Below are 23051 nucleotides of genomic sequence, written 5' to 3'. Positions count from 1 at the left end.
CAGAGTTTCGCCTCAAACAGGAAGAAGACCCGACCTTAGAGGTGTGTCGCAGGAAGTTGGGGCAAATATTTCATGGCAAGGGACAGACCGCCCACTCCTTTGATACAGATGACGGTGTTCTTTTCCGGTCGTACCAAGTGTGTCCCGGCCAAGTCGTTGAGCAAGCGGTGGTACCGAAGGGCTTACGCACGCAAGTTCTTAAGTTGGCACATAAGAGTGGATTATCCGGCCATCATGGAATACGGCAAACAATAGCTAGGGTGCTCACTGAGTTTTACTGGCCCGGTGTACAGGCTGACATTAAGAGTTATGTCAGATCGTGTGACATGTGTCAGCAGACTGTGTCGAAGGCAAGGGAGAACAGAGTGAATAACATCATAGGACGGGAACATGTAAAATCATGGTGGAAACTGAGGTCGGTGTGGAGAAAACGGTTTCACAAAGGAAAACGGAAGTATTAGCCGGAAAAGTTCTCGCGACGGTGATGTGGTTTGATGGGAACAATGGAATACGGAAGAATGTAGCCCACACGTATTGTTGGAACTGTTTTTGTTTGTTCATGTTTGTTTTTGAGTGTCGGCTATCTACTTTTTATGTTTTCCGTGTTTCTTCGCCCTCTATGGACGCTTTACGTTGACTTTCCATGTGCTCTCTGTGCTGTGTGTGCGAAGGTCTGTGAACGCTTCGAACATTGACGACCGTCGTATTGTGTGTGGTGTGTAGTGTGCGCGCTGTGGTGCGGTGTTCTGTGTTGCGATCGTCGAACGCGTCTGGTGTCGCTCTCCTGAAGTTGAGTTCTTTCCCTTGGAAAAAACTTCCGAAGAGGGGGCCTTCTGTAAGGAGATAGCGCCACCCAGCGGCGTTCGTGAGGAGAAGAAGACAAAGCACGAGGAGCGCGTGCGGAGGGGAACGCGGGGCAGGTCGAAGAGGATTACGGGGCAGAGAAGAGAAGAGCGCGGTGGGCGACGGACGTGGACGAGTTCTGCTGGCTCCCCGAGTTCCGGGCTTGGGCCTTAGCCGCAGACGTCCGGGCCACCAGACCTGGACATCCATCGTCGAGAGCCTCAACCACCAGGCCCAGGCGCCACTCTTCTCCGTCCATCCGTCAGCTGCTCCACACAGGCCGCCTCTGGCGCCTACGTGACCTTTTCCGGGATACCAGACCTGGGAACCGTGCCGGGAGCCCACGAACGCTGACGCTGCGGTAGCGTTTCATCGACGTTGGAACGCCAAGAGACTCCTTGACTGCCCGACACCCAGCCAGTCCTCCCCGCTCGTTGCTCGAATAAGACAAGTAGTGTGAACTTTCCTCTTTGACTCTTTTTCCTGCATTTATCATAAGCACTTTGTTCTGTTCCCCCGTGTGTTTTTCCCGTGTATTGTTGCGTTGTTCTCTTGTTCCTTTCCTTTCTTCTCGCTCATATTGTAATTGGTTTCCTTTCCGTTAAAAGCCGCCTCGTTTATTGTTTGTACTTTGGTGTTTGTTGAAAATAAGACCTGCAATCTCACAGAGTCCTCACATCATCACACACCGGGATAACGGTAATCTACACACGACCACTTCAGCATTGCATTGGATTGCATTGGACTACATTGGATTGGATTGCATTGGATTCGATTTCAATGGATTGGATTGGATTTTATAACCGATGCATCACCACAAGTCTAACCACAAGCACCACCACCAGCTACACTACCAGCTGAACCATGGCGTAGCTACGGATATTGCTTTCGCAATTACCGGGCTTAACCAAGCTAAGCCACAGCCATTTTTTTGCTAATAACCAAATTCGAATTCTCTTAAATGCCAAGAGTATTCTGTGGGCGAGTGGCGCTGTTCTACCCTGCACGTAATTTCGGCAGGCCTGCTGCGAGTCAGACATTATGTACGCTGCGTCGGAGTGGGTGGCGCCCAGTGCGATCGCCACTTCCTCAAGCATCAGCGCATAGCTACTTTTTACCGAGAGCCCGTTACCGAGAGCCCGAATGCTCCATAGGAGCTGAACGGTAGGAATGCCTCTAGAGCTAAAAGCGTGCTATTTTCTCTGTACGTGGGGAGTTTGGCTGATCGGGGCTAACGTAAGCAGGACGCATTTTACGAGCAGCGCACTTCATGCTGTCTTTTAGTGATGTGAGGACTCTAACCTCGGTCGAGTGCCTGATAGAGGACACCTAACTGCTCACATATAGCGCTGCGAGATACCGAGCCGACAATAGCCGCGTGTAGCCGCGTGATACCGTGGCACCCGTTTGGGCTCGGGCCATTCCTCAGAGATGTGCAACACATAGAAAAAACAACAGGAAATGAAAATTTATACAATTTAACCAGTTATAGCCAAGTCTTTGAGATGCAGCTATTTCTTTTTGCTGCCGCATTTTGTTTTTGCAGGAAACGGATCCAGCTGCCTGATGCCCTGTGTATTGTTTTACCACGACGTATACCAAGTGTTGTATAGTGCCTTTAAGAAACATGAGCGTAAATTTCGCAACAAAACTATAATATTCCTTACCTTGCATTAGACAGTATCGCGAAAGTTACATGCTACTTCAGACAGATATTGAGCTTGAGGAGAGTTCCGGCTATAATTTGCTGTGAAGTGGTCGCTTACTGACCTCATCACTGATCTGTGCGCACTTGCGCACATCGTAACGCCGCCTGCAGTTTGTCACAGCCGTAGTAAAATTCACCCGGTATACAACTCCGGCAACACCCTGTTCAAAAAGAGCAGAAATACACATTTTAGATTAATTGTGGTTTATGCCTTCCACTGAGCTCACCTACCAATTGATTAAGTGGTCAGTTTGCTATTCGAATTTCTTCAAATTTTGTTCGCGAGAAACCACTCATTACCAAGTGAAGTTTAAAGGTTTCAAACTTGAAAGAGTACAACTCTATCGTAACGCGCTTCCAGGGGGTTTCAAAAGACTTTCTTTAAATCTCAAGGTAAACCTCTTAGAAAATGTCGCAGTCTTCTTTTGTTACGCCTCGTAGACAGACTGCTCTATGTTTCTATGTCTGAATAATTTAATATTGAATGAATGAAAGTGTATTTAGGCAAAAAGGTCGCTCACCCATTAATCCGAGTACTTTCTTCGAGTACCAGAAGAGTTTTTGTCGAAAACTGAAGTTTTTCGCATCAGACAAATCTTTAACCGAAATTTGATATCAGGAGACTCAGGATGAAGCGAGAATATTGCCACTCTCAAGTACGGTGGCCATTTCTACGATGACGAAGATGAATGATGACGATGAATATTTACAAACTTGCACTTTCTTTCCCCACGGACGAAGGCGACCGGACCGGGCGCAGGTTATAGAGAAGTAGGGTGACGGGCTTTAAGCGCGAAACATGATCGCTACACTGCGATAACGACGGCCATTGACTAGATGACCAGGGGTAACCCAACAGATCACATGCGACGTTTGTTCGAGTACAATGTACGGATGAATAAAGCAGCTCAGGAATTTCTCGCACAAGCCAGGGGTACGCACTAGAATCTACAACAGCACTTCATTGCTATTGAAGAAAGATGCTGTACTTTGTTTCAAGTCATAGGTGCTTTTCCGTGAGTCTTGGCAGGCGTCAGTATTCAGGCGGGCAGTGGTGCGGCCGTAGGCAAGACGGGCAGTAAATTTTTCGTTGGAAAGTCGGGAAGAGGTTGTGAGAGCAGTGAAGAAAGGTGCTCCGGTAATAAAGGTAGGGCGACGGCTAAACACAAGAAAAAACGAGAAGCTCATTGTTCTTTGCATAGCAGTGTTATAAGAAAATATAATGAAGGGGAGCATGGTGTCTCAGTTGGTGTGGTCTGGTTGGATACATATCGACAGCGTATCGGCGGGATGCGTTGAAAGCGTTTGTGAGGCCATTGTTGGGGGGTGATAGGTTGAACGGTTTTATGGATGGTTCTGGAAGCATGGAGAACTTCAGCAAGCACGCTGGACAGGGAAGACTTGCATTGGTCACTGAGGAGGACACGAGGGGCTCCATCGCACAGGAGAATGGCATTCAAGAAGGAATGGGTGACCTAGGTAGCGGAGCTGGACGGAACGGGGCCGTTTCAGCGTATCTGTTTAGGTGGTGGAATGCGGTGGCGATGCAAAGGTTGCCCGATGGAGTTAATGGTAAGAGACCATAGAGGTGAATTTCAACGACTTGAAAGGGTGAAAAACACCGGGGAAAGAGGTAGCGAAAGGCCCGCGGAAGGAGACACAGAGCCTCCGGAGCGTTGGAAAGGATTGCAAGATGTAAGGCAAGCCCTCCCCCCCCCCCCCCCCACCCCCCCACTTCAAAAAAAAAGGGTGGCGGTGGATGTGCTCAGGGTTTTTTGGAAGCCTAAGTGGCCGGCCATCAAGTCGTCATGAAACTCCTCCAAAACTTCACGGCGACGGTTAAAGGGATTGACAGGTACCCTGGAGTGCACAATGTGGTTGAAACTGCGCCAAAGAGGGAACAGTTAAGTTGGCGACGGAGACGGGCTTTTGGCGGCCCCGTAGCATCACTCATACGATCGATGAGATTCTGACAGAACACGCCGGCCCGCTGTAATGAGGCGAGATCGCCGAGACTGGAAGCGGGCATAAAATCATTGGCTACGGCATTCAAGGTTTGGATCGGCATTGAATTAGCTGATTGGAGAGATGAAGAAGCAAGGGTGATGCACGGAGGTGGCGTCCAGGTGGAGGGAGAGGAGGATAAGAGAGCACGTCGGCGTCTGTGTTTTTGCAAGTTTGTAGGTGACTTTGAAGTTATACTCCTGGAGATGCAGACTCCACCGTCTGAGGAGCCCGGACAAGTTCTTTTGTGGCGACAACCAGGATAGAGAATGAAGGCAAGCGACGATGGCGAATTAGCAGTAGCACAAGTAGGTGGCAAATTTCTCAACAGCCCAGACAACGGCGAGGGATGCTTGCTCTGTTATCGTGCATTATTTTTGTGCTTCAGTCAGGGTAAACCTTGCGTAGGCAATCACGCGCTCGTTCGACGTTGTGCTGGCACTGCAAAAGAACCTCATGAATGCCGTGTACACTGGCATACATGTGTAAAATCGTTGGGGAGTTCTCATCAAAAAGGTGTAGTATCGGAGCAGATGTGAGAGTCTGCTTTAGGGTCGAAAAGGCGGGTTCGCAGGCTTCAGGCCAAGCGAAGGGCGTGCTGGCGCCAAGAATCTGAAGCAGAGAGGCCGAGATGGAAGCGAAAGTATTAGGGCGGTCCCAGGAAACATCGCAGGTATTAATCCATGATCGGCAGCAAAATAATGCAGAACTGCATCAGCGTTGCGCGATGAGCCTTTATACCCTTCCTACTAAAGACGTGTCTAAGGACATTCATAAAAGTGGAAGCAAAGCAACATTTCTTTGTGTTTAAGTAGAATCCGGCAGCGGAAAGAACACTTAAAACTTCATCCAGGCAGTCAACGTGCTCAGAAAGAGTCCAGGAGAAATTTACGATGTCGTCGACGTAGCAGAGAAAAGTTTTTCACTTCAGCCCGTGGAGTACTGTCTCACTCAAGCGTTGGAACTTGGCCGAAGCATCGCAGAGGCCGAACGGCATAGCTTTGAATTCTTATAAGCTATCTCGTGTGGCGAAAGCTGTCTTGTTTTTCTCCTCTTGATGCTTCGGTATTTGCCAGTGTCCAGTGTCCAGGAAAACTGATCACCTTGGAGCAGTCGAGGGCGTCGTCAATACGAGGGGATGGATAAACATCCTTTCTAGTGATCTTAGTGAGGTCGAGACTGTCGACACAAAAGGGTACTGAACCATCCATCTTTTGTACCAGCACAATAGGTGGAGACCAAGGACTTCAAGAAGGGCGTATGATGTGGCGCTTGAGCTTGTCGCTTATATTATCTTGAATAATTTTGCGATCACTAGAAGGCACGCCATACGGGTGATGGCCAATGATGCTCGAACAGCCAGTGTTAATGTGACACGTACCCAAAACCTTTGACTGGGTGTCGAAGGCAGTCTGCTTGGTCAAGACGGCAAGCAACTCTTTATAAACAGGTGTGAGATCGGTGCTGATTGTTGGTGAATAACTGCAAGTTCGACGAGCGGTCGGGGGAGGCTGACGGAGAGGAGGAGCGAAGAGCAGAGTTGGGAGCAAATGTCAGGAGGCAAGCACACGAGGAGGACGTGTCGTCTTGGCGGAAGTTACCAAATTGTTCATGTACGTCGCGCTGACGACAGCCAGACACACGCCCAATATGACCACCAATTCGAAAGTCCAGAGGTGGGTTCCAAACCGCTGGATACAGTTCGTCATGGGGTACGGAGGCGACACTCTGCTGGGCTGGCTGCGGATGTGAAGGATATAGACGGCAAGAGCAGGAGACGCATCAAGCGGGGCATATGTGGGCACGCAGCGTGGTAGAGATGGTTCTGGAGCCACGGGCGGGTGACTGAAGCAAGCTCGTCCTTGGTAAGATCACGCATAGGTGAGGATGGCGGGTGGTGCGATTTGGTTTCCACTGGCAGTAAGGTGGAGCCGTGCAATTCCTCCCATATGATGGAGCGAATGAGAGAGCGCAAGTCCACATTGGTTCAATGTCTTGTGTTTCAGGTTTCTTGCAAACGAAGCGATTGAACGTCGTCAAGACGGTGACAATATTGCCGATATCTTGAACTGTGGTAGAATTTCGGCCAGAAAGCACATCCAAGCCAAATGATCCGACGTCTTTAAGAAAACGACGAACCCGATCACACTCAAAGATGGCTTGGTTGACACGTCGACGCAGGCCGGGCACATCTACACTGTAGAATATGCACGTTTAACGCGGATGCTGGACATTCGCATCTAATTTTTTTTTGGACATGGCCGAGCTTGCACCAACGGTTACAAAAATTTACGAGGAGAAAAAAGTACAGGGTTAGTTGGAAAAACAAGGCATATGCTTTTTCCTCTGTACTGGGCGTAGTCAGGCAGATGATAATGGCGATGAATGAAACAGAACTTGAATGAATCATTGTAGCAGTTTTCCCTCTCCAGGGAAAATGGTGCACCTTAGTGACACGCACGCGTGCCGCAACAAAGCCTGCCATCGCAGAAACAATCACGCGCAAATCCTTTCGCGTTTGAAATGGACCCGTTAGCTAAGTGTGCTTAGCCATATTTGATAACAAATGCTCTATAGTATTTGCGTCGCGCAGTTCTTATACATGAAAATGTTCGTTTATAAGCTCGGTGCTCTTGCACTGTCACCCTCCTGGACGCCTTTAACTACACTATTAAAGTTGCCTATCTTCGTTTATAAGCTCGGTGCTCTTGCATTGTCACTCTCCTGCACGTCTTTAACTACACTATTAAATTTGGCTATCAACATTTTCATTTTCTGTTGCTGAAATCAGAACACTCGTACAATGACACTTAGAAACTTTTCTGCCTGGTTATCTAATAAAAACTAATTTGATAACCACTGCGGCGTAGATTGTTCTAGAAAAATGCAAAGCAATGCCTGGATGTGCCGGTGAAGCTCTTAAGCAACGATGCTAATAAAGTCGTGCCCCTCATGCAAATCATTCTTGCATTACTTTGCGGCACCGCCACAATGTATCATCGGTTTAGATGAACTTAGCAATTGATGTTTATACTTCAGAATTTCAGGCTCTAAATACTACTAGCGGGTAAATACTACTAGCGGGTATCAATTTTCTGGAAAATAAATGAAATTGAATTGAAATTGAATTGAATTGAAAAAAAGAAGTTTTGTCTTCAGAATGGCGTATGCTATCCATGGCGAACTTGGCTACTACCCCCATGAGCTCCATTTATTGCCATACTTTTGCTACTTGTGTCGATTCTCTTGCGTAGTTTACTGATTTTAAGCGTGGCTATTGTAGCTGAGATTTTTTTCTAGGCACGGATTAATGGTCATATTTTGTCTTGAACACATTATGGCAATAAAGAATACGGCTAGTCATCGCCGCCTGCGGTCATGCGCCATGCACGCAGTCGTCCCGATATCACGATCGGCCAATGCCTTCGTGTTGCCTTGGTTTTATGTCCCAGGAATGCTGCGAAACTAATGCGCAAACAAATAACATGCGCCTGAGAAAATAGAAAAAAATCTTGTATGTTCGATGCTAAAAAAAGCGGTTACAACAGGGTTGGTTTGTGCGGGCTGTGTAACGAGGGCGTTATTTTATTAAAATATTTTGTTTCTCAAATTGGGGACGGACCAGGTATGGACAATGCTCTGCAAGATACTGCGTTTTCTTAGAGAGCGTTCTAAATGAAAGGGAAACAGAAACCTATCTCACTCTGCGCAACAAATGCGTGGTACTTCGAGGAATTAAATTCTTAAGTGGTTTTCTGGGCGTGGCACGACAAAAAACTGCACACCAAGAATGATGTGCACAAATGTTTCAGTTGCTTTTCCGCTCATTAAAGCAAGTTGGCGGCAGAACATTTCGTTAATATACGCCAGTGCCGTGATCGGCAGTCACGGCGAACCTCCCATATCTATCGAGGAGCCGATACACATGCCTCATTTGTAATTCGACTTCGACGGCACTCGCCCTGTGGCCTCTCACAACAAAGCAATTACTCCACAGTCAAGACGTCCACCTTGATATTAGTGCCGCTTTGCCTCGACGCCGCCACATCCGGTTTGACACAAAACGATGACGTCTGGTGCGCTTAACGTAATCGTGCGGAAGCACTAATCCGGTGGTTCTGACTAGAGAAAAATGATGTAACCTTTGTCCGTCCGTCCGTCCGTCCGTCCGTCCGTCCGTCCGTCCGAGAACAACATGGATCGCACAAATTCCACCTGTGGCAGCATTTGCCATCCCAAGGGAGTACGCCGTGAAGAACAACCTGGATCACACAGAGTCTACCACTCGCGGCCCCTGCAACCTTACGCCGGGCATTCGCACTTCTCTAATTTTTTCAAGCATCAAGAAAGAGTTGAAAACAAAGTTAAAAGAAACAGTGAAAGGTACTGTTCTATTTCCTCGCAGACTTTCGACTCAAGCCATAAGGTTTTTCCCCGTCTTGTAAAAAGAAAAATCTAAGAGCAGTTAACTAGATGGATGCGTATAAAATGCGATAGCATTTTTCTTTCTGTTCGCAATTGCTTCCAGTTATAATTCTTCACTGATTATAATTCGGATTTCAATTGTGTATCTATTTTATCTCACACCCCATTCCACGCTAATTAGATCCTATTCCTGCTCCCACTAAGCAGCTGCGCAAAATCTGCCACATTGCTAGATGGCAGCAAGTGCTCATACCACTTCCGGCACTGTTGTGCATCGATTAACCGCTTGCCACTGCAGTGAGAGGTAGATGTTTGGTTTAATGGGGGTTTAACGTCCTAAAGTGACTAAGACTATGAGCGAGGCCGTAGTGAAGGGCTTCGAAAATTTAGACCACCTCTGGTTCTTTAACGTGCATTGACATCGCACAGTACACAGACCTCTAGAATTTCGCCTCCATCGAAATATGACCGCCCCGGCCGGGACCGATCCCGCGTCTTTCGGTTGAGCAGCCGAACGCAATAACCACTGATATCCCGCGGCAGCTGCAAGGCGGCTGTTTAAAATACGGCGACTGGTGGGACATGTTAGGCCGAAGTTGCTCTTGCCCAGCTAAGCGCAACGGAATAGCTCCTGGTGGTCTCTATTTTGCCCAGATAGTTCTTCAGGAGGCTGTATATTTTGATCAAGGCCTGCTTTTGTCGGAGCCATTTACTGAGGATTTTTTTTTGCGATGTCTCCCAACTCTTCCTAATAGTGGAGAGGGATGGGGAGCGGCTCAGGATGAGAGGGGGACGGCTGACAGGTGGCATGTGGTGAGCGGCAAATTCTCTTAAATAACTCGTAGGAGGTAGAGACTTCACACAGACGTCGGCGCCACCGGACAGTTATCGCCTTCGCGGCGCTCCTAATGCTATCGAATGAAAAGAATTGAGCATTGGTGAAGACAAGCTGTTTACTTACCAAACTTGTGTGAAGAAACAGGGCATACGTGAACGAAGGTGGTAGTGCAAAGAATAAAGTTAATCTGAATGCCTTGCCCATTCTAGGATAGCAAATGAGGAATATATAATACAGCTAAAATTCCTAAAGCCGACGAAACTAGTGGGGTTGACAGGCTCAGCAGCTGAGACTTTAGCGTCTAGATACGTTCGTGGCTGCTTTTATTTCACTGTTGCTTTCTTTCAAGGATCCGTATGGGGTGGCACCCGGTTACTACTAGCTTCTCTTTGAGGGAACATACCTACAGTTAGGCAGCGGCAACGCCAGAGAATGCGTAGAGCACTGAGTACTCTGTCGGATTTATTAAATAATGTGGCCGTTCTATGGTAGCCTTATTCCTACCGCACATGTGATATCGATAACATACAGTTATCACATCTACAACATACATACTCGTTTTACGATGCCTTGTCCAGTGCTCTATGTATGCTGACAAGCCGAGCGGGTTCGGCGGCGGCACTGAGTCTTGCATAACGCTTTTTTGGGTAGAGACTGGAGAATTGAAATCTCGTAGAGGTTTAGGTAAATACCTCACGAGGCACTTACCTGTTCTGACGCGCTTGTCAGTTCGAGCACAGTGACATATTTCGAGTTGACTTTAAGAGGACGTTCTGCCAGAGCAGACTCCGCAAGATGGTAGTATATGGGATCACTGTAGGGATCCACGTTATAAGGTGCTCCTAGCATTCGTTCACACTTGGATAGACCGGAGCAGACAGCGAACATCAGCAATGTTCTCGAGTGCATTTTCTGCAGGAAAAAAGAAGGCCCACCAGATGCCAATAAATATCCCCTCGAACTTTTGCGCTGACTGAAAGGTGTCTCCTGATCTTCATTCGTGCAAGAGGTGACCAAGGATTCGCGTAATATGTTGGTCGCAATCACTATACCCTAACAGTGGGTCAAGTTCGATATCGTAGCAGGAAACAATCGAGAGTTTATACGCCAACTTTCTTGCTGACTATCCTTTTTGTATATCCCTTCCCATACAATAATGCCCGTCTGGGTGTTGTAGCGATTTTATTTAAATAAATAAACAAGGGCTCCGGTATGTGAACTGGCGCCCTATCAAAGTGTGAAAGTTTAGGCGAGCTGTTTATGCCTGATTGGAACTGTTGGCGTAACGCAGGACGGCACATGACTAGAAATGCGCTGAAGTCCTGCGAAAGATTTAACGCGGGTGCGCCTCGCCTGTAATGAGAAGTGTTTCAAAAGGGTGTTATTTCAAAAGCAAAAGCTGGCTTTTACCCATCTTATACAGTAATTATCTGGTGACCTCACAAAGACAGGATAGGGCTCTAACATCGCAGCCATGTTTTCGGCCCCAAATAAACTGATAATCTAATTAAAAAATCTTTCGTGTAAACGAGCATGGTACAGGACGCTTCATAACATATCATACCAGCTATGTTCACTGCATTGGTCGTGTATATCGAATTCCATAGTCATGCGGCAAATTCAACATGGACGAAATAGGGCAGTGCTTAAATGTGGGACTAGACGACCTTGATTTCAATTTGCACGAAGGCATATAAAGTCAGTACATCCCCTGCCATCCTTACGGTTGGTGCAGACCAGGGTTTGCGTATTGCAAAATCTTGTGCACACGAATGAGCTGGCATGAGATATTGTTGGGACAGCACATTCATCAATGTGCCAGCCACAAACTGTGTGAGCGCTCCATCTGTTTCGATGCTGGATGAAGATGGTTGGCTTATGGAGTTTAACGTCCAGAAGCTACTCAGGCTATGAGCCGCCGTATCCGGAAATTTCAACCACCTGGGATTCTTTGACGTGCACATGTTGCTGGATAAAGAACTGAACATCTTGATGGATGAGAAAGTATGACGACCTGCGTTCTTGGCTTGCGGTTAGTATGGATTTTTCTTTGTCTGTTCGTTTTTGTCTTCCTAATGCTGTTTATTTGTTGTTATTTGTGTGATACAATCAGAAAAAAAACGTTTAAGTAACGCCTGTGCGTCCATTTGGTCCTTTATTCATATAACAACCAGTGTTCAGGCTAGTGCACTGCACGGGCTCGGGCCAGCCCGAAAGCCCGGGCCCGGGCCGGGCCGGAACATGATTTATTTTGCCGGGCCTGGGCCGGGCCCGGGCCTGAAGTTGCGGGCCCGGGCCGGGCTCGGGCTTAAAGCTGCGGACCCGAGCCGGGCTTGGGTCCGTACAGAAACGGCTGGTGTCCGACTTTTGGTTCACTATTGCAGAGTGAAGTACACAACTGCGGCATTGAAGCAGCGACACGGATGAGCTACGAGTTATAGTACGCGCTGAGAGAAAACTAAGCTTTATTCACTGGCTTATTTATTTCCTTATTTCCACGCCGCGGTGTGTAAGAGTAAAATGCAACCGGCCTTAATTGGCCATTGATCGTTAGTCATCCGAAAACATACCTATACACTATTAGAAATGCATTCGCTATAAACATATTAGTTTAGGATGCTTGTAGTCTTCAAGCACATACCGTGAAATAACTCAAGCCTTCTAGCTTTTCTTTTCTGCTGAAAGGCGATCAGTTCGGCTATGAGCTGAACGTGTAAGATCGCGTTCACTAAAAAAATGTCATCCTACTGCTTGCAAGGCAGCTTTAATATTTATACTTCGCCGGCGGCAGAATACAACTGATTAAAATCACGGCAAACGCAAAGTAGACTACTACGCCTGTATGCAGCCCTTTTTATTTAACTCTCGGAACTTCCGAATTAATATTTGCCCACCTACACGAGATCACTCTCCAAAAGACTGGCTTGGCGAGCACTACTCTTCACCGCTTCCTTCTCGGTTAAAAAGAAGCAACTTTCAGGAAGCAAAACTGCCGTTTCAGAACCTTTGTCGGCCAGTTCTTTATAGGTCTAGTAGCAGTCTACTTGCTGAGAGTGAACAATATACCTCAAGCTTACTGTGAAACGGGCCGGACCCGGGCTGGGCTTCACTCAGGGATTCACGGGCCGGGCCGGGCTCGCTAGAGCGACAATTTAGCGGGCCCGGGCCGGGCCCGGGCTTGAAGCCGCGGGCTTGGGCCGGGCTCGGGCTTCAGGTCTCGGGCCCGGGCCCGGCTCGGGCCTCAGATTGAGGCCCGTGCAGTGCTCTAGTTCAGGCTAAACGTGTAAATAAATATGGGAATTAAGGACGACTAGCCTCTTTGCAACTACAGTAATGGCGAAACATGCCTTGAGAAGTTAGGGGCGGCTACTACCTTAGAAAACACCTCCCCAGCACAGCGGGCGGCATCACCTTGCTTAATGCAGGTGCTGTTTCCAAAACTACGTCGTTGTGTCATACAATGCCAGCGTTGCCATGTGAAAAAAAAAAAACGTTTAACTTTCGTTACTGTTTCTGTGGCTCAGCTTGCTCAGCCTCGGCAGATGAGGCCTCTCCTGCTTTTCTTCTTCCATGGTTGGGGCTAGCTCTCACCTCACTAAAATCATTGTGGTCATCCTATCGAAATGCGACGACGAAAGAGTTTTGTTTGCGCTCTTGTGCCCGCCACTGAATTTATGATTCACGCAGCGCGAAATCGCACACAAAAAAGCCAAGTGCTCCAATGGGCGATGCATTCTAGATACCAAGAATACGCAGCAACTGATAGGGCTGCTGTGGTGTTACACTCGCTTCCGCGCAGCATGGATGTCAGCCACGTGCTTTACATGCGAGACGAACTCCCCTATCTCCCATACAGCACTGACCGTCGTCTATATACTAGTTTGTATGACGCGGCCAGTTGAATCACACATATACCGAGGAAAAATGAGAGCTAGCAATGAGTGGTAATGACAGTAAATTACTTTATCCCAGTTTTTCTAGGTCAACCCAGTTTGTGTTCACTGTCTCTCCTGCCACAGCTCCTCGTGCCTGGACACAAAGCCTTTGAAGTTCACGCTCGTTATCCCTCTACACCATGATTTCATTCTGATCAGTTGGCGTTTTAATTTATCGATGTTTACGAGGGCAACCGGCCAAATATCTTGAGAAGCCAAGTTCAACACCACGCTTTAAGCATGCAACAAATGGCCTTGTAAATTACTCTGAAACCTCTTAATACACTCCGTGACATCCCTCTTCCCCTCCAATCTACTCAGAATGCCGCCAATGTAGTATTTTGAAGGGCAACAGTCAATCCGACATGTTTTCAGGAACAATTATTATTATTATCAATATGAATATTATTAATCAATACTATTATTATTATTATTGTTATTTTTCTTACATTTTCAATTTCATATGTGTTTCTGTATAGGAAAAACGAGATTTGCCTCCTGCGGCCGGGTTTTGCCCAACAAGCCACTGATGGCTTTAACTTGCCCCGAAATTTTGTGCTATACTGCCTGACGAGAAATAAACTATTATTATTATTATTATTATTATCATTATAAGTAGTAGTAGTAGCGGTTGCCTTTGGAGTCGCCGAGAGGCTGCCAAGAGAAACCACCCTCCGTATGGTAACCATTGAAGATGGACGGTACGTCGAGAGCGTAAGACAACCATCCCCAACCACCGGGGGATGGTTGTGGTGAATGAATGCGGCTTACCGCTGATAAGAGCATAGCCAGAGTGGAGTGCCTAATCAGAACTTCATTACTGCGTATTCCATACTTTGAATGGGTACCTGAATGGGAGGAGGGCATAGCGAGAGCGGAGGAATGCGCAGCCGCAATGTGGCTGCCGCAGAAAAACTCGGAGGTCTGTTACTCTAGTATGAGGAGGGTTAGTAATACCTAAACACCTGCAGCCAACCTCTACTGAGCGGTATCCATCCTGTTAGTTTATTTGGTAAAACAAGAGAACTTTTGAACCCTGTTGTAATGCGTGACCTTGGTTGCAATACATTCTCTTGCCAAGCCTTTGAGTACCAGCTAGTCCAACTGCTGTCGTGATACGTTCATAGGGGCGAATTGAAAAAAAAAAACTAGCATGCGGCACCTTGCCCCTTGGTAGTTAGAAAGTATATGACAGAAAAATTAATTTGGAATTTCTCCACTTCATTATTTCATTTAACCTTGGCTTAGTTTCTTTGGGACGTTAAACAGCATAAACTAAACTAAACTGGTATAGCTTATGCCCGTTATTTTGCACATTTCACCTCATAGCGCACCCAACCGCACTTCTGGATGTGGATACAGGAAGAAATAAATACCGTGCAAACCTCCAATCTGAGCCTCTACTTGTTCTGGCCCCGAAGTTAAGATATACAGGGTGTATTTCTGAGATGCTCACATTTGCCGCAGTCCTATCTTGCCTAAATCGTCCAGGAATCCCCTGAAAATGTCTCGCAATGCTTCTTTTGTCTCAGTGGGTGAATGGAAGGCACCAACAGGACAATCTATCGCCCAGTCTGAGGCCTTTTCTACTGCCATAAAACCACACAAAGCGCAAAAACACGAACTGTTGTAAAAGCAATGGATAATTTTATTGCACATTCTAGGATTCAGGTTTCAACTCTAAACCCTTTTGTGCGCTCTCAATAGAGTGAGTGCGGCTGCAGCTGTAGTCCGCAAAAAGGCGCTCATTTCCACATTTACTCCAGTATGTTTCATGATTAAGGGAACGGAAAGCGTTGGTAAATGTCTGCTTAAAAGTCAAATTGGTGCTCTGGCAAAAAAAAAAAACAAAACAAAAAACGTTCCTGGCTTGCCGAAACATTTCCGCCTGACTAGACTACAGAGTTCCCAAGAATGGCAAATACTTCTCCAATTCAAAATATCAACGTTTTTTTCAGAAGGATAAATATTGCCACGTATCACTGCAGTGTCCGTTCGTTCGCGCTCAAGGCCGCAGGAGAGGCTGTTATCATTTTTTTGTGACGCGAGAAGCAACCGGACTAATCTCGATTGATCACAGCCATGAAGAGCTGCATCTACGTTTTTCTAGATTACTGTAGATGATCTTGACCGATTATCTCGAAGTTTCCTTGCTGGCTTTAAATTGAGCGATGCCGCGAGCGGCGGGAATTCGTAGTTCGACGACTGACGAGCACGTTTGTTGCTTCCGCCGCCGCCGAGTGACTCACTTCTTTTGCGGGCGCAAGTCAGCCCAAATAAAGAGCTTCGTTTCCAAGTCTCGTTGGTGACTTCCAGACCGCTGGACTGCCGTCACTACAACGTGACAACATACGTAATTTCCCCGTTATGCTTTCTTGTAGTGTGTTTTGCAGCAAAAAGGCAGCTAAGGCTACCATTCGGCAAATGCATAATTTAATGAGATTGTTTGTTTGCTTAGAAGGTGCCAAAAAATTTGTCATAACAATAAGCCAGTTTCGGAGCATTTATTTGTTTTAGCACATTGAGGGCATGAAATATCGACTGGTTAATTGCCCCTTAGTAGCAACCTGACCTTAACATTGTTTTGTTGGGTTTATAGTTACGCAAACTGCTTTTTTTGCTTAGCGTATATAGTTTTATTCACAGCTGTAAAGCGACGCTTCTTTTGAGTTCTGCTTCACATGTTTCACATATCGGTTACCCAGTCTCGCAAGAATGTAGTGAAGAGTAAGATCTGCAAGTCCAATAAGATGGCGGCATAAAATTACTTCATCGTAGCACTCTTGGTGGTCTTATGGCTTTCCTTCTGCTATGACTGGCTTAATAAAGTGTAAATGACGAAATCAGCAGTAACCAAAAGCAGGGAACAAAAGACGAGCTCATAATCCTCTTTAGTGCACCTTTAAATACTCTCCGTTAATATTTATTCTACAGCCATAGACACGTAGCATTCGAGAGAGAAGGCCTCCTTCCTGGTATTAGTGCAGTTCGGACGTAGTGGGCTGACTTCGAACTGAGTAAAATTGTGTGTGATATTTTTCTTCTTGATTCAGTGTTACCATTCCTCCAATGTGTGTTCGCGTCATGGACGCTTTCTGTAAATGAGGATTACTGCGGAGGCGCATAGATGGGGAGGGCTTGAACAAGGTGATATTGGGATGAGTTGCTGGCTGGTATCTGGAATTGTTATCTGCAGGAGTGATCCTTTTATTTATTTTCTAAGCGCAGAAGGACTACTGAGAGAGCTAGCCGTTTTGTAGTTCAGTGCTCTAGACGGACACTTTATATCATTGGGGTAGCGCGGGTGTTTTGGCAGCGAGAGGGTTTTTAGGATGCACGCGCATGTGCGCATGGTTCTAATCGCATAGGGTGTTTCACTGCGTTGTACGTAGAGAATGTAACGCTTTTTGTGCAGCAATTGAAAGGCGTGGATTTGAGTTCTGCAACGGGTGAGGTCGTTTAAATGAACATGACCCATGTGACCCATACGCTACGCATCCCCAACCTGAGGAAGAACGTACTGCTGAGGGATAGATGTGTAAAAAGCACATTCTGTTGTTCTTAATTTTAGTGTTCAGGAAGTGATAGTGCGAAGACCGCGCAGGATGGTAAGGGAGAATTGTGTCGATAGTAGTAGAGGGTTGGCGGCCGTAAAGTAGGAACAAAGGAGAGAAGCCGGTGGTGTACTGCGTAGCGGCATTGTACGCATACGTGACGTACGGAAGGACCAGATCCCAATTCGTGTCGTCAGAAGCGACGTACTGGGAGAGCATGTCTCCGAGGTGCGGTTCAATCATTCAGTGAGGCCATTGGTCTGCGGATGATAGCCGGCGGTGGTTCAGTGAATCGTGTCGCACTCTTTGAGAAGCGCCTTTACCACGTCAGATAAGAACACGCGACCTCGGTCACTGAGGAGTTAACGAGGTGCACCGTGACGAAGGATGAATCGGTGCAAAATGAAGCAGGCGACGTCCGTCGCTGTGGCAGCCGGAAGAGCAGCAGTTTCGGCATATCGTGTAAGGTGATCGATCCACCGCCACAATAGCCCGATGGTTGCCGGCTGCAGTGTGTGGAAGCGGACCGTATAAATCAATGCCAACGCGGTCGAATGGGCGTGGAGGGCATGGTAACGGCTGTAGCTCTGCAGCAGAAGGATGTGTTCATGCATTAACAGTTCCTTTCTTGTTTGATATTTCGTTTGTGATTTTAACTTTTTATAGTGCTCACTTTGTACATTTTGCTGCATTTTGTTACCTTGCATTTTGTGTTTTTCCCACTCCTGCCATAGCGCATATAATTGCGCTGCAGTATGTATAAAAAATAAATAAAAATAAATAAATAAAATAAATAAAAACGTCGCAAGACACCTCCCCATCGTTCTGCTGCAGCTCTGCAGCAGAATGACTGGGAGGTGTCTTGCGACGGTGGCAGGGAATGCATGAGCGCACGTACTTCATAATGAAGTCGTATATTCCGCGCCAGTAGTAGCGCAGCCGTATGCGGGTATAGGTCTTGAAAACGCCCGCGTGACCGTTGTGGGGGCAGCATGGAAATATGCGCATATCTCCGAGTGCAAGTGATGTGTAATAACGAGCAGCCACTTGCGGCCTTCGCAGCTGTAGTTGCGGCGATAAAGAAGGTTGTCACGAATAGCAAAATGGGCAGCTTGGCGACGGAGCGCACGTGACGGTGAATCAGCCGTCGGGTTGGCGAGAAAGTGAAGCGATCCATGGATCCATGCGTTGCGCTGAAGGCATGTCGCTGATGCGAAGCAAGGGCAGAGAAGCGCTGGAGGTGGAATGGCTGGCGGTCTCGGCTGGAAGGAGGCAGCGGGACAGTGCATCGGCGTCTTGATGCTTGCGGCCGGTGTGATACACGACGCGGATATCATATTCTTGTAACCGAAGGGCCCACCTAGCGGGGCGACCGGAGGGGTCTTGCATGTTGCGAAGCCAACAGAGCGCATGGTGGCCGGTCACAACGTCAAAAGGGCGCCCGTAGATGTACAGGTGCGGCCAGAATAATACGGAGCACAGGAAGGGTCCCTGAGTAGCGGAAAAGTGCTTATGCGCGCTGCCAAGCACCGCCGACAGGAACTATCTTAATTTGGACACGGCGAGATGGCGCCGGTAGCACGGACCCACTTTTTCTGCAGGCCTATCAACCTCACTGAACATAGCATGCAGTCCCTTCCTTGCTCTATGATCGACTGATACTCTGCTGACAGCGCCATGCGCTTCGTTGCCCCGTTTCTCGCATCGAGGAGCGGCGCGCGCTGTAAACGGGCGCAAGACGGCCGTTTTGGCATTACGTGTTATCTCGGCCCTTCAGTCCGCGCGGCCACCGAGGCTGAAGTGAGCACGCCTGGATGAAGGCAGCACCTGGCGGTGTTGCCAGAACCAGCTCAGCATCTTTCGAACAGTGATAACGGCAGGGTTGCAGCAAAGAGGGGGGCTCGGCAGCAGGCACTCTCGCTGCGCGCCGATAGCCAGGGGTGTCTTTGTTGTGCCGATAGGTGACGCTTAGATGCAGTTTCTGCTAGCTTGGCCGCCTTTCGCGTGCTACGTATTATTCTGGCCGCACCTGTACGTTCGAAACTTCGCGAGGGCCCATACAATCACGAAACTATTTTTCCAGTTAGAGTAACAGCGTTCTGCTGGTGTGAGGGCGCGGCTAGCAAAGGCAACTACGTATTCGTCAAAGCCAGGTTTTCGTTGGGCGAAGACAGCGCCAGGGCCAACACCGCTGGCGTCCTTGTGTACTTCGGTAGGAGCGGCCGAGTTGAAATGGCGCAGAATGGGCGCCGCCGTGGGGAGGCGACGCAAGGTGTTCTATGCGTGGCTGCACCCTGACGACCACAGTGATAAATCCCCACTTCCAGACAGCAAGCCATCCGGTGTCACAAAGGCGGTTTTGAGGCGATCTGCCTCTTTCATAGGGACTTGCCAGTACCCGGAAAGCAAATCGAAGGTTGGTTGGTTTGTTTATGGGGTTTAACGTCCCAAAGCGACTAAGGCTATGAGAGACGGCGTAGTGAAGGGCTCCGGAAATTTCGACCACCTGGGGTTCTTTAACGTGCACTGACACCGCAGAAAAGAGTTTTGCCTCTTGCAAAGAGTCCAGACCGTCGTCTATGCGCGGGAGGGGATAGACGTCCTTGCGCGTAACCTTATTAAGGCGGTGGTATTCTACACTTAAGCGTATGGAGCCATCCTTCGTTTTGACGAGCACTACAGGCGGCGCACAAGGGCTGCTTGAGGGCTGAATGACACCGCTCTAAAGCATCTTGTCGACTTGGTCTTCAATAACTTGGCGCTCGGGGACGGACACACAATAGGGACGTTGTGCCGCCGCGGTGGCTCAGCGGCTATGGTGCTCGGCTGCTGACCCAAAAGACGCGGGTTCGATCCCGGCCGCGGCAGCTAGAATTTCTTTGGAGGAGAAATTCTAGAGGCCCGTGTACTGTGCGATGTCAGTGCACGTTAAAGAACCCCAGGTGGTCGAAATTTCCGGAGCCCTCCACTACGGCGTCTCTCATAGCCTTAGTCGCTTTGGGACGTTAAACCCCATAAACGAAACTAAGCTAAATAGGGACGTTGTCGCAGCGGTGCGTAGTCACCTGTGTTGATGGCATGGATGACAGTGGAAGTTTGAGCCAAGGAACTTTGATGTGAGTCAAATGACGAGCGGAACTCATGAAGTAAAGTAAGAAGTAAACTTCAATAAAACGGAGAGTTGAGCTAGTTGGTACATGTTTCTTGGAAAAACAGCGCTAAACGAAAGGACAACGAAAAAGAGTACAACAGGACCGGCGCTGACTATCAACTGAAGGCTTTATTAGGAACAACACGCAATATATACTCCAATGCCAACCAAGAACGCATGGCAACACCAAAAGCTACAATGATACATCAATCACCTGGATCAAGATACTTCAGTTCACAGTCATGAACTGTTACAGAGGGGATGCTCACGCACGAGTCACTGTTTTTTTGAATATGAAAGGCTTCGCTGATTTCCCGTGTTAGTTTATCTTTGTGTTTGTACAGAATCTTAGTTTCATTAAAAATGGGGGTGCATGATGAAAGTAAGAAGCTGTGCCCTTTTCGGCGCTGGAATGTTGTCGTCGATGGGGCGAAGGAATGCGTCGGTTGAGGTTGGATCGGGCGCAGCAGTAGGTAAGCTGAGTGAGGAGCGGCGCGTCGTCCGTCTTTTCACGGATGAGCAGCGATGCGAATGATTGTACAGGGCCGAGACATTCACCTAGGCGCAAGGTGTTGGGGAATGAGAATGGGTTAGAGACCAATAGTACAGAGAGGCCAGCGGATATAGTCAGTACGGCGTATGGCACAGGAATACACTTGCGGTGCAGACAGATAAGGGACGGTGTGAAGAGGGGACTGTCGTCGCGAAGAGAGCCGGAAGCGAGCGGTACAAGAACTGAAGAGCAGGGAGGCAAGTCGATGTCTTCGGCAACGAGGGCTTTAACACAGGCACCAGAAGGGGCAGCGTCCAAGACACCTTCAGGTAGGTCAGAGAACTCGACTTCAGCTCGAGCACAATCAATGATAGCAGCATGGCGCGATAAGAAATCCCAGCCCAGAATAACAGGATGCATGTGTGTTCGCGCTTCGCGTAAATGTGGATCTGCATCGCATACCCATGGCAATACTAATTGATGTAAATGTTGTGACCCTCGCCTTCCTTCTGTACTGCCACTGTCTCAAGGAGTCGGGACCTTCAGTCAAGCTGTTACCACAGCTTTTAGACCCGGCTCCTCCTTTGTAAGAAAGGAAAATAAATTTGAACTTGAACTTGAACAGCAGGGCAGTACGACGAACTCGATGGCATAGATGGTCCCCTCGATGACAACTCGAGTGGTACACGCCGCTGACGGCTGGATGTTCTAAGCGCTGGCAGTGCGCAGTGAGAGTCCAGCAATTGGCGTCCTTACTATTCTTAATGAACTACACAGCTTTGCGTCCATGACGTAAACCGCAGCACCAGTGTCGACAAGCGTCATGACAGAAACGCCGTCGATAGAAACTTCAATGAGGTTAGCGGCCGAAGGTGAGGCCTTTCGAAGTTCGACGAGGACGCAGTTCTCACCTCAGGAACTGCGGCGCTTAGTTTTCCTCCTGGTTAGCGCTGGGGCGACGTCGCGTAGGCGAGATAGATCTGCGCCGTGGAGAAGAGGGCCGGCGGCTGGAAAGGGGAGAACGGTCCGGGGAGAAAGCATGACTTTGCGGTGGCGCAGCAGGCACAGAGTAATGAATCGTTGGAGGCCAGTAACCAGGAGCTTGGGGAAGAACTTCCGCGTCTGGGAGACGACGGCGGCAATGCCGGGCTACATGACCAGGGAGGCAACAAAAGGAGCAAATTGGCCGATTGTCCGTCACCTTCTCTTCAGCAATAGCGATACACCGTGGGAAAGGAGGCTCCTTGTTCACGGCGCTCGGCTGGCAAGCCCGAGACTGCAAGTGAAATCTCGGCCGTCGCAGCTGCGTTTCATTGGAGCACGAAACGCAGAAGGCGTCCCTGTTCTCAGTGAGTAAGTGCTTGTTAAACAACCCCATTTGCACGAATTCAATATGTTGGCCTGTCCTGCGATTCCTCATTCTCTTCTTTCCATTTTTTGTACCCCTCCGATAACGGCGTGGTTGGTGTGCATACATTGAAACGAAAGTGTTATTGAGTTCTTACTTTCATTATAGTAGGCGTTGCCCTGCCTACTACCGCGCGCGAAGTGCGCCGGCGCCGGAGACCAGCAAACGGAAACCGCCTTCGCGCCCGTGATGGTAAGCATTTTATTCATTAAAGAACTTCGCGCCCCCATTCCTTGGAGGGCTGCACTTGAGCCGCTCGCTTCCGCACGTTAGCGAGCCGCTCCCGCTCGTGCTCATGGACTGTTGAATCAAGCCCGGGATGTGCTGACATGATCGCCGCTTGTCTTGGTCTTCTCATCAAGCTTACAAAGAGTAGTGCATCCCCAAGCGAAATGGCGGGCTGATAATGCCGATTGTCTGCGCAGCCTTGGGCGTCAAGACCAGCAGCAGCCGGGACAACACAGTCTTTCTCATCTAATTCCCGAACAGGCTCAGAAGGAAGTTGGTCATTTTGAAAGGGGACAAATTCAAACTCTCGCTAACAGCGCGGAGCTCGATCTCTTCCGCGACAACGCTCCATAGCGCCACACATTTTAGACAATGTGCCCATTCGTGCTATTAACGATGTCACCTCAACGGCTGTGAGGTGCACTTTGCCTCGTAAAGCCTTACATTAACGGCATGTTGACACA

The 23051-nt window shown here is 48.4% G+C and overlaps 1 protein-coding gene across 1 annotated transcript; it reads right to left on the bottom strand.

Annotated features, from left to right (window-relative positions):
* Positions 1-2506: 2506 nt before the first annotated feature.
* LOC149334188 (cystatin-1-like) lies at positions 2507-10727 on the bottom strand. The gene is made up of 2 exons (XM_089555062.1): positions 10527-10727; positions 2507-2712 (listed from the first exon to the last, which is right to left on the bottom strand). Exons 1-2 carry the CDS (start codon positions 10725-10727, stop codon positions 2581-2583), a joined length of 333 nt encoding a protein of 110 aa, XP_089411188.1. The 3' UTR covers positions 2507-2580.
* Positions 10728-23051: the final 12324 nt, after the last annotated feature.

The sequence above is a fragment of the Amblyomma mixtum genome, chromosome 8 (assembly GCF_055824585.1).
Source record: "Amblyomma mixtum isolate Tamu chromosome 8, ASM5582458v1, whole genome shotgun sequence".
NCBI lineage: Eukaryota > Metazoa > Arthropoda > Arachnida > Ixodida > Ixodidae > Amblyomma > Amblyomma mixtum.
This window is presented reverse-complemented; position numbering and strand designations above follow the sequence as displayed.

Coding starts and splice junctions, on each gene's coding strand:
- LOC149334188 (XM_089555062.1), bottom strand. CDS start 10,727: ATGCACTCGAGAACATTGCTGATGTTCGCTGTCTGCTCCGGTCTATCC. Junction 2,713..10,526: donor TGACAAGCGCGTCAGAACAG/GTAAGTGCCTCG, acceptor CTTTTTGAACAG/GGTGTTGCCGGAGTTGTATA.